This window comes from Ptychodera flava, chromosome 7, assembly GCF_041260155.1.
Source record: "Ptychodera flava strain L36383 chromosome 7, AS_Pfla_20210202, whole genome shotgun sequence".
Taxonomy (NCBI): domain Eukaryota; kingdom Metazoa; phylum Hemichordata; class Enteropneusta; family Ptychoderidae; genus Ptychodera; species Ptychodera flava.
Genome location: NC_091934.1, coordinates 38,078,383 through 38,104,583, shown reverse-complemented (window position 1 = coordinate 38,104,583; position 26,201 = coordinate 38,078,383). Strand labels below are relative to the sequence as shown.

The following is a 26,201-nucleotide window of genomic DNA, read 5'->3' as shown; positions in this document are numbered from 1 at the left end:
AATATATGAATATTTACAATTAAAATACAGAAAGTTCAAAAACATAGTAGTAGGCCTAGTTGTAAACTTTATCTGATATTTATTTTTAGCAAAACATAGAGTTCAACAAGACTAGTCTGAGTTGCCTGTGGTCTGAGCAACAAAAGCTGCGTACACACAGTTGAGTATGACACAGTTTAGCGTAGTCTGGCAGAGACCCTGCGATTCGCGTTCTTCCCTGTTGAACACGCGCGCGCTCTTCAGAGACGCGACGCGAATCCCAGGGTCTGGACGTTCTTGCAAGCGACCGGTCGGATTTCTGCCTGATCCGGGTACTTTATAGAACTTCACACATCCGTTAATCAAACTAAAAATAACAAGTACCATAGCCAAATAAAATTAAAAATGAAAAATAAAAACATACCGCGTATATAGGTCTACTAGCTACTAGTATAATATTCACTAAACCCAGTTAGATAGGTTTTTCTTTTGACGTCACTATCCTTATGAATATTCATATACTTGCAAGAACCGACAGTCGCTGTGTCTGGCAGCGCGTGCTCACAGCTGCACAGCGTAGCCTTCGAATGCAGGCCCATCGTGGGCGCGAACAAAACAAGGCACAGCGACTGTGGAGAGTCTAAGTTTAGCGGTGTGGAGAACACGGCGAGGAAATATGTAAAATTGAAAATTTTACTATTTTTATTAGGGTTTATTGAAACAGTGCCAACGGTTCCACTGGACACCATCGTTCCGGTGGCAAGTCAATGCCATTTTCAAAGAAATCGGTCACGAGATAAAGTCATGTCTCAGTCAAAAGCCGACCATCAACGTTGGCAAAGTCTTGCACACTGACCAGCAGAGACGCACGATGATTGTTGTATACACTTGAGCTCTTACTGGAATTTGTTTTGTCGTGAATGGTAGGAACGTCTCCGGCCAGGTTCGCGCAGTGGTTGTCTGTCCATATAAGGAAACCGTAAACAACTGCCGCTGATTTTGTAAATACTTTACGTATATTAGCATGATTGATAGCTTTCCAGCGCAATCTATTAGGTAGAGGGGTCGAATTTTTATGTCAGGTTGGTTAAAGAACAAGAGTGAGTTCCTAAATGGAAGCATGTTCGTAAAAGTTATCACAATGTAAGCTTATTATTATAGGGTCATCAAATAATCGTCTTTTTGCACTTGAAGTATTTTCTAATGAAACTTATGACTATTTCTGTATATCTCCCACCCTGCAGTAAATGGTTTCTACCGGCGGAAGTGGCTATCTTACGAGAGGATCGTGACTCATGTAAACACGTGGGCAGTGCCGAGACTTCATAGGAAACCCCGAGAAATTACTTCCTTATCGCAGTTGCGGGAGCTGACATCGCGATCAAGTGTTACAAACACTCCAGTTCCACCTGTTCGTTGCCCAAGGAGGAGACAAGTCCACGTTCGGTTGTCGTCGAGTGCAGAGAGCAAGATTTAGAGACGAAGATGTCGGAAACAGACGAATTAGCTGCAAAGTTGGCGAGGAGGACGGCCATCAACGAGGGAGAAGACGTCGCCCAACCGCCTGCCACATCGAACATATTCAATCCATACACTGAATTCAAAGAGTTTTCAAGGAAACAGATCAAAGACTTCGAAAAAATGTTTAAAAAGTAAGTAAATGAGTGTTAGTCGTTGTACGAACGCAGCGAACGATGGACATGCGTGTTCTGTTTGTATGCAATATGAGTTCCGCGCAGGGCAAACTTGTCGACGACGCGACGTAAGGTGGGGTGTGGGAGTGACCTCTTTGAGTGTCCTAGCCCTGCGTACGATGCTGTGTGTTCCGCTACAGCTAATAGCCCCGCTCGGTCCCAGCGGTGTGTTGTGTCTTTGCACATTGACAGTGTGTGTTACGTCTGCAAAAAAACGGACCTGTGGGTAAACTAGCCGTGACATGTCTCCATAGCCTTCGCCGTTCACGACCTTTTGCTTCCTACAGCTGCATCGTAAACTTGAACAGGCGCTCGGCCGGCGAAGTCATCGACTGCGCGGTCGCCGTCCAACCTGACGTCAATGGCTTCCTCATACATTAGTTTTAGAGTGTGAGAATGGGTCAGAAAACGCATCTTCCGCTGCAGTTATTGAACTATTACCTTTAATTCCCCTGTGAAAAAGCTAATGAGATTTGCATTGTTGCTTTTAGCTCTCGTCTCGTGACGTCAAACACTATATTGAGTAAAATTTTAAATAACAAGTGCACGTCAACGCATTCCAGTATTCCCGTTATAAAGTTCATGCGTACAGCCGACAGTACACGTCTGTCTTCCCGTCACCGTACAGCTTCGGCTGTGCATAAAGACTGTACCCTGACACACAGTTAGCAAGAAGAAATAGCGGAACTCGCAAATATATTGATGGTTTCATATCTATCTTAAATTTCATCACATCTCGATAGTTTTTGTAGGCGGAAGACGTAGAGGAGTCTTTCTGCAAACGCATCAAACATCCTAGCTGCAGGACAGTAGCTCGAGGTTTTGCCTGGGTTCTGGTTTTGCCGTCAGACCCAAATACCCAGGCAAAACTTCGAGCTAGTGTACTGCAGCCACAAACATCCGTGGTCAGACTTTCAGTGTGTGTGGTCAGTGGTTTGGTCATTTTGCGTTGAGAAGTTTGTTGATCACCAAAATTGTGCAACCATTGTTGTCAACTTCAGATCCGAGAGCCATTTTTTGAAGGGATGAACTGTCTCCCTGAAGTGCAACTTCCAGACCCAGATGTTGATCCTTCCTTTCTTGGACAGCTAAAGACATCCATAGAAAACATCCCTGTAGAGGCCAGATAGATAGTCCCCTCAGATCTGTAAATAGCAACATTGGGGAGGGGGGATGAAGAGGGATGACCCCCAGTGACAGAAACTGTATCAAGTTGAAGTTGACTTGTCAATCAAGAGTTGTTTTCACCGTGATAAACAACATTTTCTATCGTCTCTTTTTGTGTTTTGTTTGTTTATGTTCTTCAAATATTTTCTCTCTTGCCATGATCAAATAAACAGATCTGGATCAGCTACTGCCTTACACCCTTCATTGCAATTCATTCATGGTGTACACTTTCATCGGTAAATGAAAATTTTCCAACCATTCGTAATTTAATATGATAATGTATCGATGATCCCATATCAAGCTAATTTTATTGTAACATCATACAGACATTTGTCACTCTGTTAGTAATGTAATAAAAAAACTTGTTAAAAAGTTGAAATATGGAAGGAATAGCAGGCAGTGACGCTTTACAATGTATTTCTGAAGGAAAGGTTTAAAATTATAGAATTATAATTTTGTGCTTAACTGAGCATTAGCAAGAGTTTGGTGTTAGATTTCTTGGAATACCGTAATTCTGTATCCGCATTATCATTCGATAACAGACTCTAAGCATTCTGAATAACTGATGTACATGGAATCGCTTCCGTCCTGGAATTCGATACATGCTACCTCAGCTCGGCAAGGATACGTGTGTCCACAGAAACACAATGGTCAAATGCAGTTGCCTTGTCATCAGGTCATATTGTATTCCAGTTTCTAGTACCAAGAGTGTAGCATTATTACAGCTCATGCATCAACCCTCTCACCCCTATATGCTTGTGTAAAAGCCCAGTTTTGGTATTCATTCTGTATGGTAGCAAGGGAGTACCAACATTTTAGTGGTGAAAAAGAGGGTAAAGCCTCAGCCAGCATGTAGCATTGAAATACCAGGTACTCTTCTCTTCCTGAAACCAAATTAGATTTTGGCATGAATTATAATCAGGATCTCAGAAGTAAAGTCCTTGTTCAGTATTTCCTGGAGCTGGTGCACTGTCAATTTCACATCCTGCAGCATCATGTGAGCATTCTCATATCCTCATCTGACTGTGCATTTATCCATCCCTGTTCTTGGTTTTCTGTTTTGTAGGGAAATAAAAAGTTCCTGAATCTAAAGCTTCCTTCTTTAATCAAAATTTTAACAAGACGAGAGTTCTGGAGAAGTTCACAGTTTCCTTCTCTGAGTGATGAAATAATGAAATCCACTCCAGGAAGCTTTACAAAGTCTTTATTCAAATGAGAGATGTTGTGATATATACATGTTAATTTGTTCATGCGACTTTACAAATCATACGCATTGACAGCAACTGATGTACATAGAGTTTTTAATAAAGTTTCAAGCAATCAATATGTTGAGACAGTCCTGACTGTCATTACAGATCAGGACAACTTAAGCGATTTACATGTCATTCTATGGTATTTATCATACGTGGTATTTCACCCAAATGAGCTGATTCCTCCCAGTTTTTTTTTATTCATTTTGAAGACGTTGTTCAGGACAGACAAGTCCACAGTCGCTTTTCCATCGTTTTGTAGTGATACTAATACTCAACCAGTGATGACGGCAAAATTATTTTCTTGCTCAAGCGAATGTCACAGTTCTAAACAACATAATTTACTGAATTACATAATGTTTTTTCTTCAGAGTTCCTCTTTAATTTGAAACCATAATTCAAACTTTGTCTCTGATATGTACAATTGTAAAAACTAAATTTCAACCAACCCAGGTGTGTTTCCACACCCTGAAGGTAAGCATTAGGTAATGCCATTCACGTCAGAAAATACATCCTCATATTTGTCAACGCCGATCCCAATTTGGGAAGTGATCTTACCTTTCAGAGTGCAATTAGGGGGAAATATGTTTTAACCTTTGACATCCAACCTCTGACCTTTTTATCCTACTTCCCCCTTCACAAAGACCCAACCCTTGACTACTCTGACCATGCCAAACTGATAAACCCTGACACAATACATTTCTGGCAGTATTACCCAACTAATCATATAAAACATACAACTTGACCTATTCATGTGATATGGTGGTGATAATGTCAGAAATGAAAATGTCACACTGCCTAGGGTTTTCTGACGATTGATAAATCTTTTTGTCTTCAGGCTACGATAGCAAGCATTTCTGTGCAAGACTATTTTCAGTCACTGATGAAAAGAATCTGTTTCCCCAAAACAGTTGCCAAGTATTACTTGAGATCATAAGTCTCTTTGTCATGTAAATAAAAAGCATAATCTGTAGTGCCAAGTATCAAAAGTGGTATTTGTTGTCTTCCTGGGTCAAGGGTCAAAGTTGAAAATAGTCATCCACTGAAAACACACCTATCTTCTACTTTGCAATATTTCAACAAGTTCTCAGGTCAGTATCTTGCAAGTAATGTATCTTGATCTTTATATGCTAGGTCATTTTGCCAGTGATGTTTGTCTTGGGATATATCTATAAGCCCTCAGCAATTTGGGGATAGGCTAAGCTAACAAACCAATCCATTTAAAATATTACATGAATAGGGCCTTGTCAGTAAATGTCATGTCAGTAAACCTTGGTCCTGTCATTTTTTTTATTTTTCAAGGATTTCTAGATAAAAGAAGTCCAAAGTGTTGAATAAAATTTACATCTGAATGAGGAATTACTAAGAGGATTAAACTGGCATATATTGTAGGTTGTCAGGTTTCTGAAAGGTTGACCTTCAGTGCGGATTGAAATGGTACATGTTGTTTTATCAGGCTTGGAAAGCTTTACACAAGACGTCTCCTCTTTGATTAGTTGTAACATTGTGAGAATTTACCACCATAGTCACATTTTGGCAGTCTGTACTTAAATTTATAGATCTCAATTGCACCACCTTGACCCAATTCTTGTAACTTTAAAGTAACTTGCATCATACTAATGGGAAAATGGCATTAAATTTTATCTGCATAAAACGTACATGTCTTTTTTTCAAATTTCAACATACCCCTTACAACACCCCTTCCAATAGTCGATTTCAGTGACTTCTCGAGTACGTTAAGGCGAGGCTCGAGAAATTTCTTATGAATATGCAAATTTGCACTAATAAATATTCATGTTTCCCTGAGCGCGCGCGCTCAGCTTGATTCAACCGGGTCGCGGACGTGTATGGTGTGCGAGTACTCGCGAGTGTAGCCTTCGAGGCTTCAGCTCATGTGGGCAAAAGACCCAAGCGGGAGATTTGGAACGGCTATTTATGTCAGCCAACTTCACCGTTTCGGTCTTTGGCATATCAAGAGCATATCGAAATGAACGCAGTTTGACGAAGGATATTGTGGCTACGCCATCATGGTTGCCGCCCGGGGTTGCTGCCATCAGCACATGTTAATCCCTGATGTGGCCCACCACTTGTTTTTGCCATCATTCATCAAGGACAGACAGGAGTGTTTTGCAACTACTGGTTGTCACTACTCACGATATGTACAAAAAAACGTCAGAAACAAAAGCGAGGTTGAGTATTTTATCGATCTCCAGAACTGCTCTCGCACCGACGCGATCGCTGAATGCGTACGGTGCTGAAATGGACGCGACCGCCTCGTTACTAGGATACAGTCAGCTGTCTCTACCCATAAAGCATTGTATGTGGTCCCTGGATGGGCTTCCCCAGGGGCCTGCATAGGGATTCCCCGGGCCGGCTAGAGTCCCAAATTACGACAAGAAAATTGCCAAAATCCAGCCGCTAAACTTGTTATTTTTTTTAAATCGCTGATTTGAATATTATATTGACATGTTTGTCATTATCATGCTGGCAATTCTTTATCCCAGAAAGCAAGTGCAGGCACAGTTTGACCCCAATTACGCTCGTACTGGAGGTCGTCCGTCAAGGGTCAGCTGATATTTTGTGGCGAGTCATTAATACGGGGCGAAATTTCTTACAGTATAGGTCGCACTAGTGATGGAAAGTGAGGTCAACGCGGACAGTGTGGTTATTTACAGGATATGGGGGAGTCTACCGGCTGGATTCTGTGCTCGAAAGACCATACCATTTTCGAACCAAAAATACCGTTATTTAGTGAAATAAATTATTATTTCCGGGATTTTATCAACATAATACTATTTTGCGGAGTCGTTTTTTATAAAATACATATACAAAGTTTGACTAATACGGAAGGATGTGCCGATTTAGCCAGTAAAACCGAAACGCACTCGTCGATAGAGGGCGCCCTTGCGGGAGCCGTGCCTTAACATACTTGAGTTGTTTCTGCTGATGTGCAGCTGGGTCGGAAGGTTATATCTGATTGGTCGATTGTCACTATTCACAGCAACTTAGGGAGTCTATTGTGTATAATTCAATAATAACAGTAAGATTCAACCAACCTATTGGACAGCAGCTTCCACATCAGCCCATTTGTTTTGGCATTTACACACCTGGTTTTTTGTAACCAAATACATGGACTGTATAGTAACAGGTGGCGCACAGTCCTTGACCAGCAAGGATTAAATTTCCTTGAAGTCTGGCAGGTATACACTGACGCTGTTCATTTCAACGATTTTAAAGTAATAGGCATCATGAAAATAAATACAGCACACACGCAGAACAGTGGACTCAATCCCCGCTTTGAAAGCATTTTGGTTTTCTCAGGGAGCGTGCCCCTAGCTTGTGAGGCAACTTGAACCTCTAGGATTATGGTGATTCGTAAAATTGCTCCGCGTCGGTGTTCTTTTCAGTCGTGCCACAAAAGTTTCAAATTTGTGCGTATTCTTTACAGTTGGACACATTCAAAAGTTCTTTTACACAAAATTAGGGGGATATAATTGTGCAAAGTTTTTAAGATAAGCATATAATCTTGAATTTAGCAATACTAAAATTCCCAGAAGGCCATCAGCAGCCATTTTGAATTTCAAATATCAGTAAATTTTAGGTAATTTGTTTCTCAGATCAAAACTTTGCAAATTGACCCATGATTTTTATTCTTGATCATTCAAAGAGAATAAAGCTTCCCCAAGGAAAATTTGAGTATAAGTTCTGTCCACTGTAAAATTTTTATGAATTTGAAAAATAAACTCACATTTTGAAGCACTCTCCCCTTTAAAGTTTCACTTTGTATTTTTTGTATCTTTTTTCTGCACTGGAGGTCTGAAATTTGTTATCATGATCTATTTTGGCATTTTTGACCAACCATTTCCCATGATTCAATGGTGCATCAGTTACATTGATAAGTTGAAGTCGTATTAGTCTTCTGCTTACATAACATTGCATCACAAATAATTCACTGTGACTGTAATCATGAGCAGTATTTTGTAGGTGAGAATTACAAAGCAAGTTTACAATGCTCGGAACGAGACGCATCTCCGAATGTGTTAACAAAACATTGCAGTGCTTTGTTGTTGTGTATGAAAGCAACAAAGTAACCAGCACTATCTACTGCAAGAAGATTACCATAAAGGTTTTCAGCTACAGCTAAGGATAAGGAGCATGATTCAGTATAATTTGATTGATTACACCAAGACAAATATCTATATGATTGTAATCAGAAACCCCAGGTACTGCACTGCCTGGTAGAATATAGTTTGGTGACAAATCTTTTGGAAACTCAAATATTTTGCAATACTACTCCAGTCTGTTGCCCGTGTGGATTCATTTTAAAACCTGTGAAATAAATCAATTAAGTTTTCACCATCTTATTGCGGGAAATAAATTCAATTTTTTCCAGTAGAGTTCATGCAGAGTGTGATGAGTGGCTATTTTGAATATCTAAAATTAGTAAATGTATGTATTTAATTTGTTTCTTTGATCCAAACATTGTGCCATGACCCTTTGGTCATTGATATGAAAGTAAATGGTTCAAAGTTTCCAGTAGGAAAGTATGAGCAACGTTTAACACTTTCAGTTTCATGTAGCAGTACCTTGAGCCATGCAACCAAATGATTATGGCAGTACAGACACTTCACCAATTGATATTGTGGTACCCTATATTGGCATTTAATTACCTTTATTAGAGGTTCAAAAACTACTGGGACAGTCAGTCAGTCCAGTGGCTGTTATTGTGTTAATTAGTTTTTATTTAAGTTCAAAAAAACTGTTACAAAATACTGGCTCCCCTAATTTTTGGCAGTTCAAACTCTTGACAAAAGAAAATGTAACTAAATCAACAAATGTAGTCCTACTTCAACAAATGTAGTCCTACTGTTAGTTTGAGTAAAATATGATATTTTCAGCCTTGTATCACTATCTTTTTAAGATATCTTACCAACCTATGATATTGTATGGTGAATTTCATTAAAGAGGTACATAAACTTTCACAATTATTTTTTGATGTGTCAGGCTACCCATGCAAAAATTGCAACCAATTGTTTTACTGTTGTTTGCTGTCTCTGGAATGCCATTGGTGGCTTAAAGTTGATACATTGTATCAGAGAATTGCTACATTGTTGCAAACTTCTCAAACAAATTTTGAGAGTCCAGGTTCCTCCCTTGCATATCAACCAGCCCTCAAATTTGACACCAATGGATAGGGTTAAAGGTCAAAGATTACCAAAAGTATGTCTGCATTTACAATTTCTGCTAATTTTAAACCAATTATTCATATATCTTGAATAACAGGTTCTGCAGCGTTTTAAAAAATAAATTGTACACATTGCACTTTTATTCTTTAGGCCTAATCTTTAAACACTTTTAGGCCCAACATATATTCATAATTCTGTAGAGTTTTAAATTTTATCTGTAAATTATACAATTCAGTGAGAAAAATTTAAAAATGTGTGTGTCAGAATTTGTTCAAATTTTTCAAACATTTATAGGAAGTTGCTTCCCTATTTGCTGTTAATTATGTTTCAAGACAGGAAAGGCTGGTGAGGAACTGATTATGGTAGCATTCAAATTATTTTTACAGTGGTATAAAAATGTTTGTTTTTTCAATACTTTGCTGCAACTATCTAATACCGATTATTGGTTTTTATCAGCGTATTATAATTCAGTCAGTCTGATCCTGAAGCGGTTATTGTACACTCAATGATTAATATTATCCTAGAGCAATTTGGAACACAAAAGACGAGTAATTAGTGATCAAAATTCATGATAGTTTCAAATTTCAATGTCTGAATCAGAGAATATTTCATTATGTCTGAATTACAGAATGCTGTAATTTTAGAATTTACTGATAACAATTGTGTAGTACATTCAGGAACCGCTACTAAATATGCTCAGAATTAAATATTTTACATGCACTGGTCATTTGTATACTAACATACAAACCGACCTTTTTTTCAATATTACAAAGAAACAGTTTAAATATAAATTTGTTAGATAGTTGTCTCTTTTGTTGCTCTTCTCCCTAAAGTATATCAAAATTTTAAAAAAATTGTATACTTGCCGCCAACAAAATATATTATGCGCAATATTCAATGTTTTTATTGACACTGAAGTAAAATTCAGTTGTCAACAATAACATTTGACATATACACACATACATACAGTAGTAAGCTGACAGTTTGGGAATTTGACATGATTTTTAGATTAGATAGTAGAACAAGAAATTGTAATCGACCAACCAACCGAAGATAATAAGATAATTGAAAATAAATCAAACTTTTTAGCTAATGGAGCTGTAATCTCTCCTTCTGCAACATTAATTTCTATTCTTAGAATGATATCATTGATCATTAAAAGATAATTAGATTCTAACAAGCCTTGTGCTTTGAAATTAAGGATGGGTTTTCACAGTGCATAAGATTATGTTCGTCTTGAAGCTAGTACTGGCTGTGATATCAGAAGTTAGTGGAGACAAGAGGAGACAATTAAATGCGTTGACAAATCTGTAAGCATATGTCCGGCAAACCCAGACTTTCAATTTTCTGTATATACTATCCAGCAAATTAATTGCAAATTTGCAAATCATGGTGGAACCATCTTTGGTCATATTTGCAATGATGCCCTGGAGAAATGAGAAAACTCAGGATATAAAGAGTGAAAAGAAATAATGTCTTTAGAAAACATTTACATCCTGCAAAGAATACAAACATAATCAATTTTCAGAGAACGCCATGAGACAGATCTTTCCTCATCTGTCGCATAAAAAATTAGACTTTGCATTTGTTATTCATGTAATTTTTGAGCAAATAATTCATCATTTTACCGTGCGAGATAAATAATTTCCTTGAGGTGAAAGCAAGTGTTGTCAATAGGAAAGCAATTATGGACAGAAAATCGTCCATTTTCAGAGTGAAATCTAGAAGGGTATATATTTAATGTAAAAAGATGATCTGTTTTGATATATGATGCACAGCGACGTGTAGGTATGTCAATACGCAGAATGAACACCTGCAGATCACTTTTTTCTTTGGATTCATAAATAAACTGATAATATTTATGACAGGAACATTTATTTTGCCAATTTATAGTGTCTCAAACAGGCATGCAACTTGGTTTTAGAATATTTCTCCCTTTCAAAAGATAAAAGCTATTGTAACGAAAATACGAAAGTCGGAAGAGGTTGTGCATTCCTAAGAGGGGTCATGACCCCTGTCAGTACTTGACATAACTGCGTATTATGACTAGAACCAGATCACAACACGGTGCTGACATCTAACAGTGTTGTAATTATGTCGTAGTCGTTAAAGTAAGCACTGTGGCTTAAAAGATAAATGAAATTGTTATGGTATCAGCTAGGTTAGAATGTGTAGGCTTTTTCTCAACCATGATAAGAGTCCATACAAACAGGGCAAGGACAGTAACAGCTTTTGGATGTTATACATTCCAATGTCATATAGTTTTCTCAGTACAATGGAACTGTTTAAGAAAGGAATTGGAGTTGGGTTAAATATTTACTATTTGCATTGATTTTTTTTCCCATGATTGTAATAAATTTAGAGCAATCACGACCGTGAGCATTATTTCTACTGATGTTTTTTGCCTGTTGCAAAACTCCTATATTAAAGACAAAATAGATGTAAATTTTACAAAATTTTCACTTTGTTTGTTTGAAAAAACAGCACATGCTTCATCTTATTTCATTCCTGTTTAAAATATGTTGAAATATAAAGCATAAGTCATAACTTGTTAGACTGCAGACCCTGTACTGAGGATCCTGCCCCAGGGTCTATGTGAATATAATGCTTTGTGTGCTGTCTGAATATTAATGTTATTGTTGACAAATGAATTCTTGTCTAGACTGGATTTCAGTCGTCAAAAATAACATTGGGCATTAGACACACACAGACTGTATTGAAAAGTTTGAATGCTGGATGCATGTGGACATGGGTTTTGAGTTGTAGCACCAGAAACTGTCTTTTAACAAACAGAACAAAACAAATGTAAAATTCATCAAAAGTTACAATTAGTGGAGCTTTGAGGTGTGTCAATGTCAATGCCAAATGCAGAAATGCACATATTATGCTATATTATCGCGTTTTTCACTGCATCTGCCAGGTGTCCAAGTAAAGGCAGCCATGATATCGACCCTGTAAAATTTCTAAGCGACCAATTTTAGAAAATATTTTAATTCTTAAAATAGTTGAATTATTGTGTAATAATGACATGATGCTTGCATATCACATCACATGATGCTTTTGGTTTTAATACGGTCACTGGATACTACACATTCAACTTCAAAAATAATCTCCCTGATCATATTTGTTTGACTTGCCCAGGCTTTGCACAGGCCAGGTTTTTACAAAAATATTTATTCACAAAACAAAATGGTAGCCAAAGTGTCCATTATTTCATTAGTTTGACCTGTTGAAAGACAGAGCAGTAAAGGTTCCATGAAGGGAAGTAGAATTTTATAAAAAACACTGTTCCTTCCTTATTTTGTGCACGGTTAACTTAATTTCTTCCCCTGCTGAGAATTTCAGAGGATCTGAAAGCCTTTATTGAAAATAAATATTAGGAACTGATTTTTTTATCAGAATTTTGCCCAACTCTTTGTGTGAAAAAACTGTTTCAAAACTAAACAATTAATCTTCCAAAAGTGTACACTGTGTTTTATTTCCCCACTAGAGAAACTTTTCAATTTTGCGGTAGGAAATTGAATTCCCATTCATGATGACATAATGTAATAACTGGTGGGTTGGATAAGTTAAATGCGATAATGATAATTACTTTTGCGATTTCATTACAGCTCTGTTCTCATTACTGCAGCAGCCTGGTTTTGTCAAGATTTTTTCTCATAATGAGGACTGGAAATAAAATCTCTGATTTGTGACAGTGTTTTCTAATGTCTGGGAGGACACAGATGGTGTTGGGAACCCAAAATGCAATTCTGTTTATCCCAAATATAGTTGCCATGATTCTACAAAGCGATAACTTAGTAACAGGACTCGGGGGAATCGTTGAAAAAGTGACCATGGCACTTCCCTTTACAAAATCTCTGCTTGTAGACAGTGGATGATAATTTTCATTGGCACTTCAGCATGAACAAAAGATATGTAACAGTCACCATATTTTTCTTTACCTTTGGTGCAATTTTGTATTTTGGATTATGAAGGGGTGTGATGGTAGTTGCTAAAAATTCTGAAATATTTTCATTATATTATGCATTTTATCACAAAATCCAAATCAATTTGTAAAGACTGACCTCTACTGACTGAACTGTGCCTGTTTGATACAGCCATGAAAGAGAAATACTAAAGACATCGATATAGTTCATGCTAGGCTATACGAAACTGCCAGTGGTCATGTTACTTGTAATTCTTGTTGGGGTCAAAGGTCATTAGTAATTGTGTAGTTTGGCATTTTTAGAAGCTTTACTCTTGCTGAGCTGAAAATTCCGCAAGAAAGAGCCATGAAACAAAGAGTTCAATGACTATGATATGATCTACAGCAGATATTTCATAGGTCAATTGGTGCCACAGTGGAGTAAATACCACTTTTAGGTTAATAAGTTCTTTTTCCTAAAATATCAGTGCAGATGTGTAGTCTTCCATATTTTAGTTTAGTCCATTTTGAATAGGAGGAAGGTGGGTGACACATGATGTAACAGCCAAAAGTGTAACATTGGTCCAGAAATAGAAATGAGAGATTACACTTTGAGTCATGTACACAAACAGCTAATACGGTAAATCCCTATGTAGTAAAGCAAATTTTGAGCCAAGAGGTTCCAAAACTGTTTGTTTATAAAGATATTTCATGATTATATTTCCAAGAAGCCAATGGTAAAAATTAGTTCCAATAAGGGAAGCCGCTTTTGTTTTCGAAGTGTTGAGTCACGTCCTGTGTTTTTGAATTTCCATCGTGGCAGTCAGTGAGGTAATATGCATAATTCATTTAAAGGAAGCCGTACATAATGTGTACCAATACCAAGATGTCTTTGACCAGTTCATTTCAAAGTCATAGAGTATGTGTTAATCCACAAACAATTAAACCCAGCCACAGGAAAAGACAAACTTTGGGTGAATTCACTTTCTTTCGGAAATTGGTGAATGAAATTTGCAGGCTGAATTGTAATACATGTTAAGTGCGTGGTAGCGAGCACTCAGCCGTGATGCGTAATGCAATGTTATTCAATGAACTGTGTGAATCATCTGAGTGCAACGGTGAGTCTGTCGGATCACGTGTTGTACATCATCCGGTGTCATGTCAGGGGCCCCTCTGTGTTTCACGGTGACAGAGATCATTAGACGCACACCAGCTGGGTTTCAAATTGCAGTCTGGATGAACCGTGTCAGGACTGCAGTGACACAGAAACTGGTTTTAAAACCTAGCAGAGTTAAAATTTTAAAGAAAGGGTTAATTTGGTTTCATTCAGAAACTGATGATGTCAAATTTAGACTGAGCTGTAGGACATACTGAGGTGCACATGAAAGATTTATTACAATTTGAAGAGAATTGTCTCATGGTCATGTCTCATTCCGTAATGGATCACTTCCTGTGAATCAGTGTAGCAGAGTAAAATATGTCAATAAAGTGAATAAAAATTCCCAAAATACGCAAAATTACAGCCACTGTAATCTACTTGTATTGCATATCCCCCCGGGCATATGCATCTTGAAGTACACGTACCATCAAGAATATGTAATTAGTCTATGTTGGTATTTTTGTCACTTAAGTCCCTCCAGGCTTTCCGGGCCTTAGGTTAATTTTGCTGTCCTACAAAATTTTCAACTCTGACCTATTTTCGACCACATCTTGTCCTTACTAGGTCATGTCTATCACCACTCCGTTCCATTCCTATGGAAGTAGCCATGTCATAATGGCTTTTAAACTGCTTTCCCAAGAGAACATCAAACATTCCTGGTCTTGGCATATTCCGGAAAGGCTTCCAAGAATATAGAACTCGGGGATATTATTTTCTCATTCCAATCCTGTTTTTGAATCAATTTTTTCTCAGAATCATGGATGTTGTAAATTTTTTATGCTAGATTTTGAACTCAAGGTCAGATTTACAATCTCAAGCATAAAATAGTCTCTAGTATCTGTTACAAATACGGTAGTTAAATACAATGCTAACATTGGTATTTTGTACCTTCATATGAAGAGGTAAACCAAAAGATTAAGTTGTGTATGGGACCTCCGCTACTCCAACCCCCAAACTACTACTGACAGCACAGAGTAGGTTACCATGGTGAACTCAAAACAATATAGTATGTACCACCCACAACTGACATAACATGCTTTTCAAACATGCAGAATGAAGTTTTAGTCAAATTTGAATAGTTATCATACCTGGTTACACAATACTGAATGGTATTACTCCCTTTAGGGTACCATGTTGGTGATTTTCTTACCCACTATGCTGTCAAAAATTAACTCAACAATATAATATATCTGGGTCTGGGTTTGTTTGGGACGGAGTTTGCAGAGACTCATAAACAACTGATGTAAAGAATTTTGGTTGATCCAAGGTTTTGCAGTATGTTTTCGTGGTGGTTAAGCAGTTTTAGGAGTGGCGGTCACAGTGGTAGTGTTTCCTATCGCCACCAGTACTGTGCTACATCTCCATAGTGTTTTCAATAGAGTAGGTTTCCCACATATAATGAAATGAGACTGAAGACAGGGTCTGAAAATGTCATGTATGACCAATGAAACAGTGTTACCAGTGTTTTCAAACCATTTTGCCCTTCCTTGCCTACGATGACTGGTCCCCAAGGATGATATACATCCATGAAAGGCTAAAATTGCCATCTAGTCTCGTTGATTGGTTGTTAACAACAATTGAATAACTGTTCCGCATGCATTTAATGTCCTTGAGTTGCATGCTATTGCAACATCACCAAGGAAACATTTGGTAAATTTAAATAATGTATCAACACATTCAAGAGATAAGATAAAACAAAAAGCAACACATTATTTATCAGGTAACACATTATAGGCATGTGTACAAATGTATTTTTTAAATTTCAAAAAAACCCATACTCATTATTTAAATCTAAAATGCACGTGTCTTTACTATCAAACTACAATGGATAACAGAATAATATTACCAGCTTTTCTCAAACCATTCTCCCATCCTTGCCCACATTGACAGGTCCCCAAGGATGACTATGAAAATCCTAACATTTCAGTCATTCTAGTCTCATTTGATTGGTTGTAAATGAATAAATGTTCCACATGCATTTAATGTCCTTGAGTTGCATGCTATAGCAGCCTCACCAAGGAAACATTTGAGAAATTGAAATCATAGATCAACACATTCAAGAAATATGTAAAATAAAAAGCAACACGTCATAAGTCGTATAACAAATCACATAGGCATGTACAGATGTGTTTTCCAATTTCAATGAAACCCACATTTACAATGTATATCTGAAATGCATTCTGTCTAACTACCAATATTGTTGACATTATTGCTATGGATAAGTTCATGTTCAGCCTCGGAGAAGCAATGAAAAATTTATGAACCTTCTGAAGATAATTGTGAAATTCCGACTGTGTTTGTATTTGCCTGCCAGTGTGACTTGAACTTCACCAATGATAAATCTGCAGTCTGATGTAGTTGTCAACCAAAGGCAAAATTCAAAAACAAAGTTTCAGCAACATTTTGCTCATACGCTTGCAAAGATAACTGAATATCTCTTCATAGCTTTTGGCAAAATTTTCTCTTTATTTTCAATTGAGGTAGATTTGCCCGGATGCATTTTAGGGGAAAATCTTATTTTTCTCTAATCAGCATTTTCAAGAAAGCAACTGGCAATGTAACACATCAATTTATTGAGCTGGAAAGAGAATCAAGCACTGCTTATATTTTATTTCTTTTCTATCTGCAGAGGTCAAGGCAATCCCATGTTTGTTAGACATTTAACCTCGACCTTGGTTGGGTCATTGACTGGAAATCTTAGTGTGAGCGCCCTCTATCAGCAATAAAAAGCGGGCACATGTAGTTGTTTGAAGGATTGCTCAAAGGCATTTATGAGAAGCTTTAAAACATATCAGAAGTTGCATATAGATACGTTTGTAAATTGTTCTTGTGTTAAGTTTCAAATTATAGATAGTATGTGAAACAGTATTATTTTCATTCTTGTGATCTGAAAGGGTTGTACATCATTAATATTTTTAAGGTTCTGCTCCATCATATGACAAAACTGGAGACCGAAACCATGGATGTTGGTAATATAGAAACAGCCGCACAGTAGAAAGTCACTCATCAGTGGCAAAGATATCATCGTTTCATATCCTTGATGTTTAGGTATGGACGTGTGGCAGATGAGTTACAGGCCATCTAGTCTGCAAGACCTCATGATTTTCATGAAACCTTAATACCAATAAAAATGATGGCAGGACTTGGATTACAGATGAGTTTTCAGTTGTACTGCAAGGAAGTGTACAATTACTCATGATACACTGGTAGTGTGGAAAAGGATGGTACTCTCTCATAACATATAGGTCATTGAGCGTGTGTAATTCTTATATCAAAAACCAACTTGTGATAACTTACATTAAACTACTTAAGCACAATATAGAAATTCAGTTACAGTACCGAAAATTTAACAATTTCAAACAGAATATTTAGTCGGGAAAAGAATGCAATCGGAAAAATAATATTACTTCCTTGAAAAAGTGATTACTTCCTTGAGGGAAAACAATATCATTTCCGTGGGAAAACAGATGCTCTGTAATTCATGGAATGAGTTTGATATGAAGAGTACATGTTTAGTTAATGGGAATATTAAATATATTCCGTGTGAACAGGTGCATAATTCCTGCACTGACACAGAACTGCATGTGGTCTGTGACCTCCAGATTTCTGCAAAGTCTGTATCTTCAGACACACATTCATAGTTCAAAGATGAATGCAGGCTGTGTGGTCAGTGTGTGTTTCATGGTTTCAGCTCCCTTAATGCTATTACCCCTATTTCCTTATATTGAGGTCCAACTTAACAACAGAAAACAATAGGTTCAGACCATACCATTGTGGTGACAGGGTGAAAACTTTGCCATCATGATATTCTTGTGTTTTTTCCTTGATTTGCACTTACCTTTTTGGCATTTACCCCTTTCAAGAACATGGAGAAAAAACACTCATGTAGCAATAATTAATACGAGAAAACAGAATTATTTCATTTTTTTTTCTTACTTTTTTCATCGTTTCAGGTACGACATAGACAGAGACCACTTCATTAATTTCATGGAGTTGAAATATATGATGGAGAAGCTTGATGCACCACAGACACATCTTGCTTTGAAAGACATGATCAAGACAGTAGATGAAGATCATGATGACATGATCAGTTTCAGAGAGGTTGGTATTTACATATATTTATTAAATATGTCGTCAAAAAATCTACATTTTGTGAAAGAAACATACTCTAATGTCCACCAGCTTTCAATCCCGACCACCAAACCAATAATTCATGGCCCTTTTAAATCACTATTTGCTATGAAGGATTAATGGCACTTTGAAAATAAATTGAGCCAAAGTCCGTCCATAATTGTGATTTTAGCTACCAAGATTTACTTTGAAAGTTTCAGGAAGTAGTTTTCCAGATTAAGGTCACATTTTTACCCTGCACCCAAAGAATAACATTCTCAACCATCAAGCAAAATGTATGTTTTGACAAAAATAAAATTTGTACAATGGATAATCCGCAATATTTCTCTGCTCACAACATCTTCAAAGAGCAAGTTTACAAGCAGAAAATATTCACGACTTTGAAATTTCTTTTGTTATCCAACCAACTTTTTAATTGAGCAATTGAAGTATTTTCCTGGTGGCCTTCATGGGCTGCAACACTAAAATTATTATCTTATATTCTGATCTCTGATAGTGACTGTGCCAATGTTTTATAACAATGTGGAACTCAAATGGCCTTGAGACTGTAGGGGACAATGTGTAACCCAAATTTCAGCCAGAAATTTCTATGGCAAAAACGAAATTCCTTTATTGATGTTGCTGGTACACACAAACCATGTGAGATACAGTCATATTTGATAAAAACGCTCAGTGAATAAACAAAGTTTAATGGATCACATTTCACACAGAATGCAATTTATTATCTACAACCTTTGACCCAACATGCGTTTATTAAGCATATGCACATCTCTGTTGAAATACAGAATTTCTCAAACACTTTGTCGCCTTATCGTCATGGCAAAATTTCCTTTGCAGTTTCTGCTGATCTTCAGAAAAGCCAACGAGGGTGAACTCCTTGAAGACAGCGGACTCAGCGTACTAGCAAGGTTGTCAGAAATTGAAGTGGACAAGGAAGGCGTGAAGGGAGCCGCAAATTTCTTCGCTGCAAAAGTAAGTATATTCTTTCCAAAAAAAGGGCAGACCAGTAAATAATGCACTGTAAAAAAATTATAGATTGTAATTGAATAGTACAGTGAAACACTCATGAAGTGGAATCTTAACAGATTGTGTATATATACTTGTCATTTATTTCCACTGCACTTTTCATCATTGCAAAGACAGACAACCCTTGCTGTCTCAATACCTTCACAAAATATGTTCATTTTCAGATGGTTTAAGATAAATTGCTAACCTGTGTTGTCTGCTACAAACCAAGTGGATCGTGATTTAGTCATTCTGATAAAAAAGTGCAGTAGCTGTAACTTTTGTCAATTTTTTTTTCTTCATTTTGGTTTTGTAGGTTAATTTGAAGTTCTTATTCTACTTCCAAAGCATATGTATACTACCAACTACTTAGCTTGTCAACACAGCGTCTATATATGTCAAATGTACTGTTATTGTTTACATTTGAATTCTAGTCCAGACCAGAATTCACTTGTCAACAATGATAATGCAGTCTACACCTGTACAGACTGAGCTGTCAGGCTGAATACTGTGTATCTCAACATGCTTTGAGGAGTAGAACAAGAAACTGTAGTTGACGTCAAAAATTAAAGACTGTGAAAAAAGTCATCAAAAGTTACAGCTGCTGGCACTTCAAGTCGTTTCTTCACTATTTTGTGATGCCTTTGAGTTTTGACTGATGCTTTCGTGGTTTATCTTGTAGTCATGATGTGTATTTCTCATCCTTTCCTCCAACAGATTGACGAACAATCAAGAGGCAAAAAATTTGAGGAGGAAATCAAACAGGAACAGGAGGAGAGGAAGAAAGAGCTGGAAGAAGCTAAAGTGAGAAAACAAGCTTTCAAAGAAAAGCAGGCTCAGTTTCTGAGCGCATAAGCCTTTTGCCACGGTAACAACATCACATGGTTGTCATGGCAACCATGTGATGTTGAAGAAGAAGCTCTACCTTGAATAAAAGATGCCAACAATCACCTGGAATGTACCATTGGATTATCCTGGGAAACATTTGAAAAAAAATGTTGAATTAATCATCTTGAAAAATGGGCTAGGTGATTTTTTTTAAATTCAGGAATGTGCAGATTATGGAACTCTGGGATATCGTGATTGTCAGAGATTCAATTAGAAACTAGAAGTAATAATTATTAACTTGTATATGTGGGTGATGGGGTATACTGTGTTAAAATAAATTGTTCTTTTGTATAATTTGTCATATTTGGTATTCATGTTTTTAAGTCCTCTCAGTGTTTGTGGCTATAATTATACAGTTATAAAGTTACATGAAATACCGATATGCATTCCGAACGATCAAATGATTTTCAGATCAAATGTACCGGTAGACTGTTTAGAGTTCCTTGTTCAAAGTTCATTTCCACAGTCATAACTGCTTGTACACTATTTATTGTAAGCAAAAGCCGTACATGATGTGAATCTCTCATGTCCCAACCGTCATGCCCCAAAATGAGGGAAAATTGAAAAGCAAAGTGGTACAAGCCCTTGACAGCAGTCTCTGAGTGTTGAAACCTTCATCAACTGGCCAAATTTAAGAATTGATAATTTGATTCACATGAAAATCTGTGAAAGGTACGATACCTTAGAATGCCATAAAGGAACAGCTTAGTTTACGATGGTAAAGTGAAGAAATATTGGTTATTTTATGTGATATTTGTATTAGCAAGGGTTACCCAAGAAAACTTTCTTTGCAATTTATAGTTTTTCACTACTCTTTGTCTCTTCTATTGATGTTTGTACTTGACTATTTTCAATATGTTGTCATGGAGATGAAAATTGTATGCTAAATGGTGTAAATTTTAAATGTTCACAGTTTTCATAGATGACTGTAGTAAACAGAACAATATGCAGAGCAAAACTTCTCTATCACAAGAAAGAAGAAATTTTGTCATCCATTCAGATTCTCAACTAGCCCCCCCCCCCTCCCCCTAGTTTATAAAGCCACACTCATTTGTTCAAGGGGAGGGGATTTCAATATGAACTCCTTCAATGAAACTTTTCTTCCTTGCATGTTCTGTTGTAATAAGATATTCTCATTGCATCAAGAAACTGCAGACTACATGAATTACCAAATTTACACACTTTTTACAACCGCTTGAACCAAGTCATCTTCCCTGTTTCCAGAGTCTAGCAGCCCACCTTTGCCACAGAACAAATGGGGCTGTACCATTATTTTGGGTATGAATAGCATAAACTGCTACACTGTACTCTCTGTCCTACATCATTTGAACTGTCCAGTAGGTCAGATGGTTTTACTTTTGAAGCATCAGGGAATGACCTAGAACAGGCTTTACATATATAAAATACCTGTTGTAACAAACCAATTTATACAAATAATGTTCAAAATCATTTACTATCGTAAAGTTTTCAAACAGCAGTGACATCTTAAAGGAAAAGATTTGAGGGACAAGAATTTATTGTTAATTATTTTTATGAGTATATTTAGATTTAAGGTTGATTGTTTTATCAATTTCGTGCGCTGCATTCCATAGTTTATGAAAACAGTACACATAACCTTGACTTTGATACAATCCCACCGAAAAAAAATGAGGGATTACAAAGTGGGTTGAAAAGCTTGAAAACCAAATATGAATGAGCAAATTCAAGACCAGGTGATGTTTCACAGTTGTGAAATAAAAGTGTTCCAGTTTGGAGTCTTCACCAACTTTTTGATCTTTTTTCTGTGGTATTCAACTAAAAATCAAGAACTCCACAATTTTTTTAATTCAAAAGTCAAGAAATTTCACCATCTGTCTGTAACATGGAAAATCAGAAACAAGCATTTTTTGCATGCTCTCCGATCAAATTATCTAGCAAATAAGTTATGATGTTCATATATTTTTTACTGAAAGACTTTGCTTCCATTCCAACAATCATGGTCTTCTGCCAGATGTGACGTCCATTGGTAGGGCGCCCTCATGAGGCAACTTGTCCACAGGAGTTTACCTTTTGTATATTTTCTCTTTCAATATTCAAAGTTATATTTGATAACAGGACTTGTGTTCATACAGATGCCATTGATTGCTATACTTCTTGGGTTTCAAAAATGTTCTTTTAATTGGATAAGATTTATTTTTGTACATATAAAATTTCTAATACTTAGTTTCAGCGCTGTTTCAATCAAGAAATATCCTCAGCTATAGCAGAGTATCAGAGTAGCATCAGTACAAGTGAAATTTAGGTATTGCTCTTAGAGCTGGTCTTGCCTAGATCAGACACGTAAGGAAAGATTCTGAACTAGGAATCAAAGATGTAAGGTTTAGCATACTATGAACCTTTCTTACCACATCACAGTATTGAATTATGTAAGTTTTTTTACAATCACTAATCATGGACTGAATGGTACAAAGAAATTAAAAACCTGCAGATTTCATAATCATGAAAATGTAATTGAACTGTATCACTCCTATTCTACTAGTGAAATGCAATTATTCCACACTTAACGCAATGGGCTTCTTAAAAATAAACTATTTAGAAATAGGGGTGTGCAGGAGAGGAGGTATTTAAATATTCATTATGCAAAAACGCCTGACTTGTTTGCTGCAATCTCTGGCCTCTAGGTCTTTCACTTTAATCCGGTGTCAGTTTCCATAGCGATAGTGAAAAATGTAGTATTAAGAGAATGTCAAAGTTCACTTTACAAGCTCAAATAAACAATACCAGTTGCTTTCAAGTTTCAAGGAAAACTTCCTGTCTTCTCTTTCTATCCATAATCCTCAATGTTTGTCTGTCTGTCTGTCTGTCTGTCAGTCTTTACAATGATATTGTAGATGTGCTTTCAGATTTGCTTTAATATTTCTTCCCCCACGCACCCCACCTCACCTCACCTCTTTCAACACATCCTTCTGCACAGAGGTAATTGGGGAACAAATACTTGTCGGACATGTGTTGGGTTTTTAGTACTATGTAACACATTTAATACTTTAATGTACAAAAACCAAAATCATGGTTCGCTATGTCAGTGCAGTTAGGCCATATTATCTGCAAATTGTAGTATTTCTCGGGTGTGCTAGAATAAACTTCATTTTGTAACACTTTCTGCCATAATATCAATCCCAAACATGTTCCAATAAAATATTCAAATATGGTCCGGGGCAAAGATATATTTAGAATTTTAGCCCATAACAAATGATTAAAGGTCACTTTCAGAAAAATATTAAGAGAATGTGAGCTATGACTTTTTGCACTGCAGTGACAAATATTCTGATTTTGGGCAATTATTGTTATAAACAGGAACACTTCAAGGGGGAATGAAAGAAAATTTGCTGATCTCAAACCATAGAGATTACAATTTCATGTAAAAGGTCGAAATTTACTGGATGAAATGAATTTAACATGAAAATATTAAATAAATGAACATAACATAAAGCAACGATGGAGTAAGGCGATGGGAAATATCTAAATTGGGAAAGAATGAGATTTAATGCAAAGACAGAAAAGGAATGTGTCATTTTAATTTGCGCACATATCGGGAAAAACCGCTAGATTTTTGGTCTGCTGAAATGACCGTTGACAAATAGCGCCCTCCGTAGTCTCAGTTGCATATCTGTCGTTTACAATTGCTCCACTGTTCCAGGTAAGCAAGCAACTTATATTGAACAGAAAAGCATGTCATCTAAATATACACACAGTTACAAGGGAACGAAACTGACAGAAACTTAAGTAGGTCAGAAAAATGAATAAATCTTTGCAATATTATGCTGCAACTTTTTTCCTTTTCGTTTTGAAGAGTGGCAAACTTTATACACCAATGTTATTACCAATTTTCACACAGCTTGAATATCAAACATAAAATCAGATATTCTTTCTCAAAAAATTCCGTTGGCGTCATTATCAAAATGTGGGTAGTTTGGCTTGCATTGTTATATTTCGTTTCATACTCTGCTTTTTTTCTTAAACAACGGAAAGAAACATAGGGAACTTTATTTTCTCTATCTTGGACGTAAACTTTATATAATGTTGTGCGGACTGTCCCGTTGAGGCCAAGAGGCAATATTTTGCACAGTTGTAACATAGAAAGCACAAACTCTACAATTTTCCGTTAATTAAAGGTGGTTCCGGAAGACAACATATTCGGTCAAATATTGATGTCGAAATGCTTTTGCTACCATGCTAACTTGACTCGAAATGGTGGTTAAAAAGTGCTAGTGTAGTGTATAATCAAAATGTCGAGCTTGTGTCAACAACATGGCTAAGATTTTACATTTTATCAAAATTTTCTTGGTAAAAAGTCAACATGGGGCGAAAGGGAGGCGCGCAGTATACACGTGACGTCCCCGGGGGTCTGTCGCACGCCACCACACTGCAGTGCGTATCGGATGGAAGAGTCTGTTCCATATTTGACGTTGTCTCTGACTGCTCTGCCCGATGAGAGCCCAGAAAAACAGTCGAGGTAACCCAGACGATATTTGGCGCACGATCGAACTGGGAGTAAATAATCTTAAAATATGATATTATTTTCGTAATTATTAAAAAATGATATATAATATCAAATTATGAAATTTTGATGTTAATAAAATCATGTTATTATTTCATCAGGGTTGAGCTTCCTTTCTGTTTAGCGAGCACTCGACAAAATCACGCGTGATAATACGCGTAATATGGATAAGTGTGACCATGGGCCGGAGCGTCCAATAATATACAATAGACGTATTTTAGACTATGTACTCCCATTTTGGCTGTGTAGATTACAAAGCTCAGTGCACTCAAACTAAAGGTACGGTACGTCCTAAAAACAGTCTCAGAGGTGGATTCTACTACACTGAGTCCTTCTGTGAAGCTACATAACATACACTCCAAACGGAGACAACAAAGGTTTCGAGGTTGCAACCGACGTGCGGCTCTGCGTGCGGCTACACACACGCCCCATGGGCAACACACGTCAGTTCGCCCTCAACGTTTGATGTATGTCACTGAGCAACAACGTGTGAAGATGCACGTACAGCCAAGGCTAGAGGACAGTGCATTCACAACGATCGACTGTTTTCGATCAAAATTTACCGAATAACCGATCAATGCCCTCGTAATGTGTCCACGATTCAAACGTCACGTAGGACAGCCAAAACAGTCGACGATCATTTCAGTCAAACATTTGATATCATGAAAAATAATCCTTTGTATGTGATTGCTTTCAGAGACATTACAAACGACTGTCCCCATGTATCTACAACGACCGAGTCGAAGTATTCACAGAACGCGTAAGAAAAAAATCTTGAAAAACTTTCATGCATGACCGGAAAAATCTTTTCCAGGTTTTGCGGTCACTCGATCGTGTCCCTAGTACATCTATTAAAAAGTCAGGGTCTGTCGGCGCCATGCATGGCATAATAACAAGGTGTGTGATAGTGAACGATGCTAGGTGTATTGTCGATTGAGGAAGTTGAATTAATATAAACAATAACAGTGCATTTTACACTATAGTTTAGTGTAAATATAACTGTTTCAACATGCTTTGGGAACGGGAAACTGTAGTAGAGCCTAGACATTAGAAAATTGTGGTGCCAATCAAGAAAAGTTTAATACAGCTACTGGCCCTTAAAACGGTATGCAATGGTGAACGTTGCGTGCGTTATCTTTAGCAAGTAATTAGAGTAAATTTGTCCGGGAACAAGTCATCGTACGCTCGCACGGCTTGTTAGCCAGACAGTAGTCTTCCACTAAATTTCGGGACGCATCCAGCTGCCCGGAGAGGAGACCTTGGCAAGCGAAGATGGGAACAAGTAGGAGCTCGAGTTG

The 26,201-nt window shown here is 37.1% G+C and overlaps 1 protein-coding gene across 1 annotated transcript; it reads left to right on the top strand.

The window, feature by feature from the left end:
* The first annotated feature begins 1,296 nt into the window (after positions 1-1,296).
* Positions 1,297-23,152, top strand: LOC139137474 (EF-hand domain-containing protein D2-like). Its single transcript, XM_070705598.1, has 4 exons — positions 1,297-1,631; positions 18,296-18,443; positions 19,311-19,445; positions 20,196-23,152. The coding sequence occupies exons 1-4, from the start codon at positions 1,465-1,467 to the stop codon at positions 20,331-20,333; spliced, it is 588 nt and encodes a 195-aa protein (XP_070561699.1). The 5' UTR covers positions 1,297-1,464; the 3' UTR covers positions 20,334-23,152.
* The last annotated feature ends 3,049 nt before the right edge of the window (positions 23,153-26,201 follow it).

Excerpts from the sequence above, each read along its gene's own strand:
- LOC139137474 (XM_070705598.1), top strand. The coding sequence starts at position 1,465 with ATGTCGGAAACAGACGAATTAGCTGCAAAGTTGGCGAGGAGGACGGCC. Across the intron at positions 1,632-18,295 it reads TTCGAAAAAATGTTTAAAAA|GTACGACATAGACAGAGACC; the intron begins GTAAGTAAATGA and ends TCATCGTTTCAG. Across the intron at positions 18,444-19,310 it reads ACATGATCAGTTTCAGAGAG|TTTCTGCTGATCTTCAGAAA; the intron begins GTTGGTATTTAC and ends TTTCCTTTGCAG.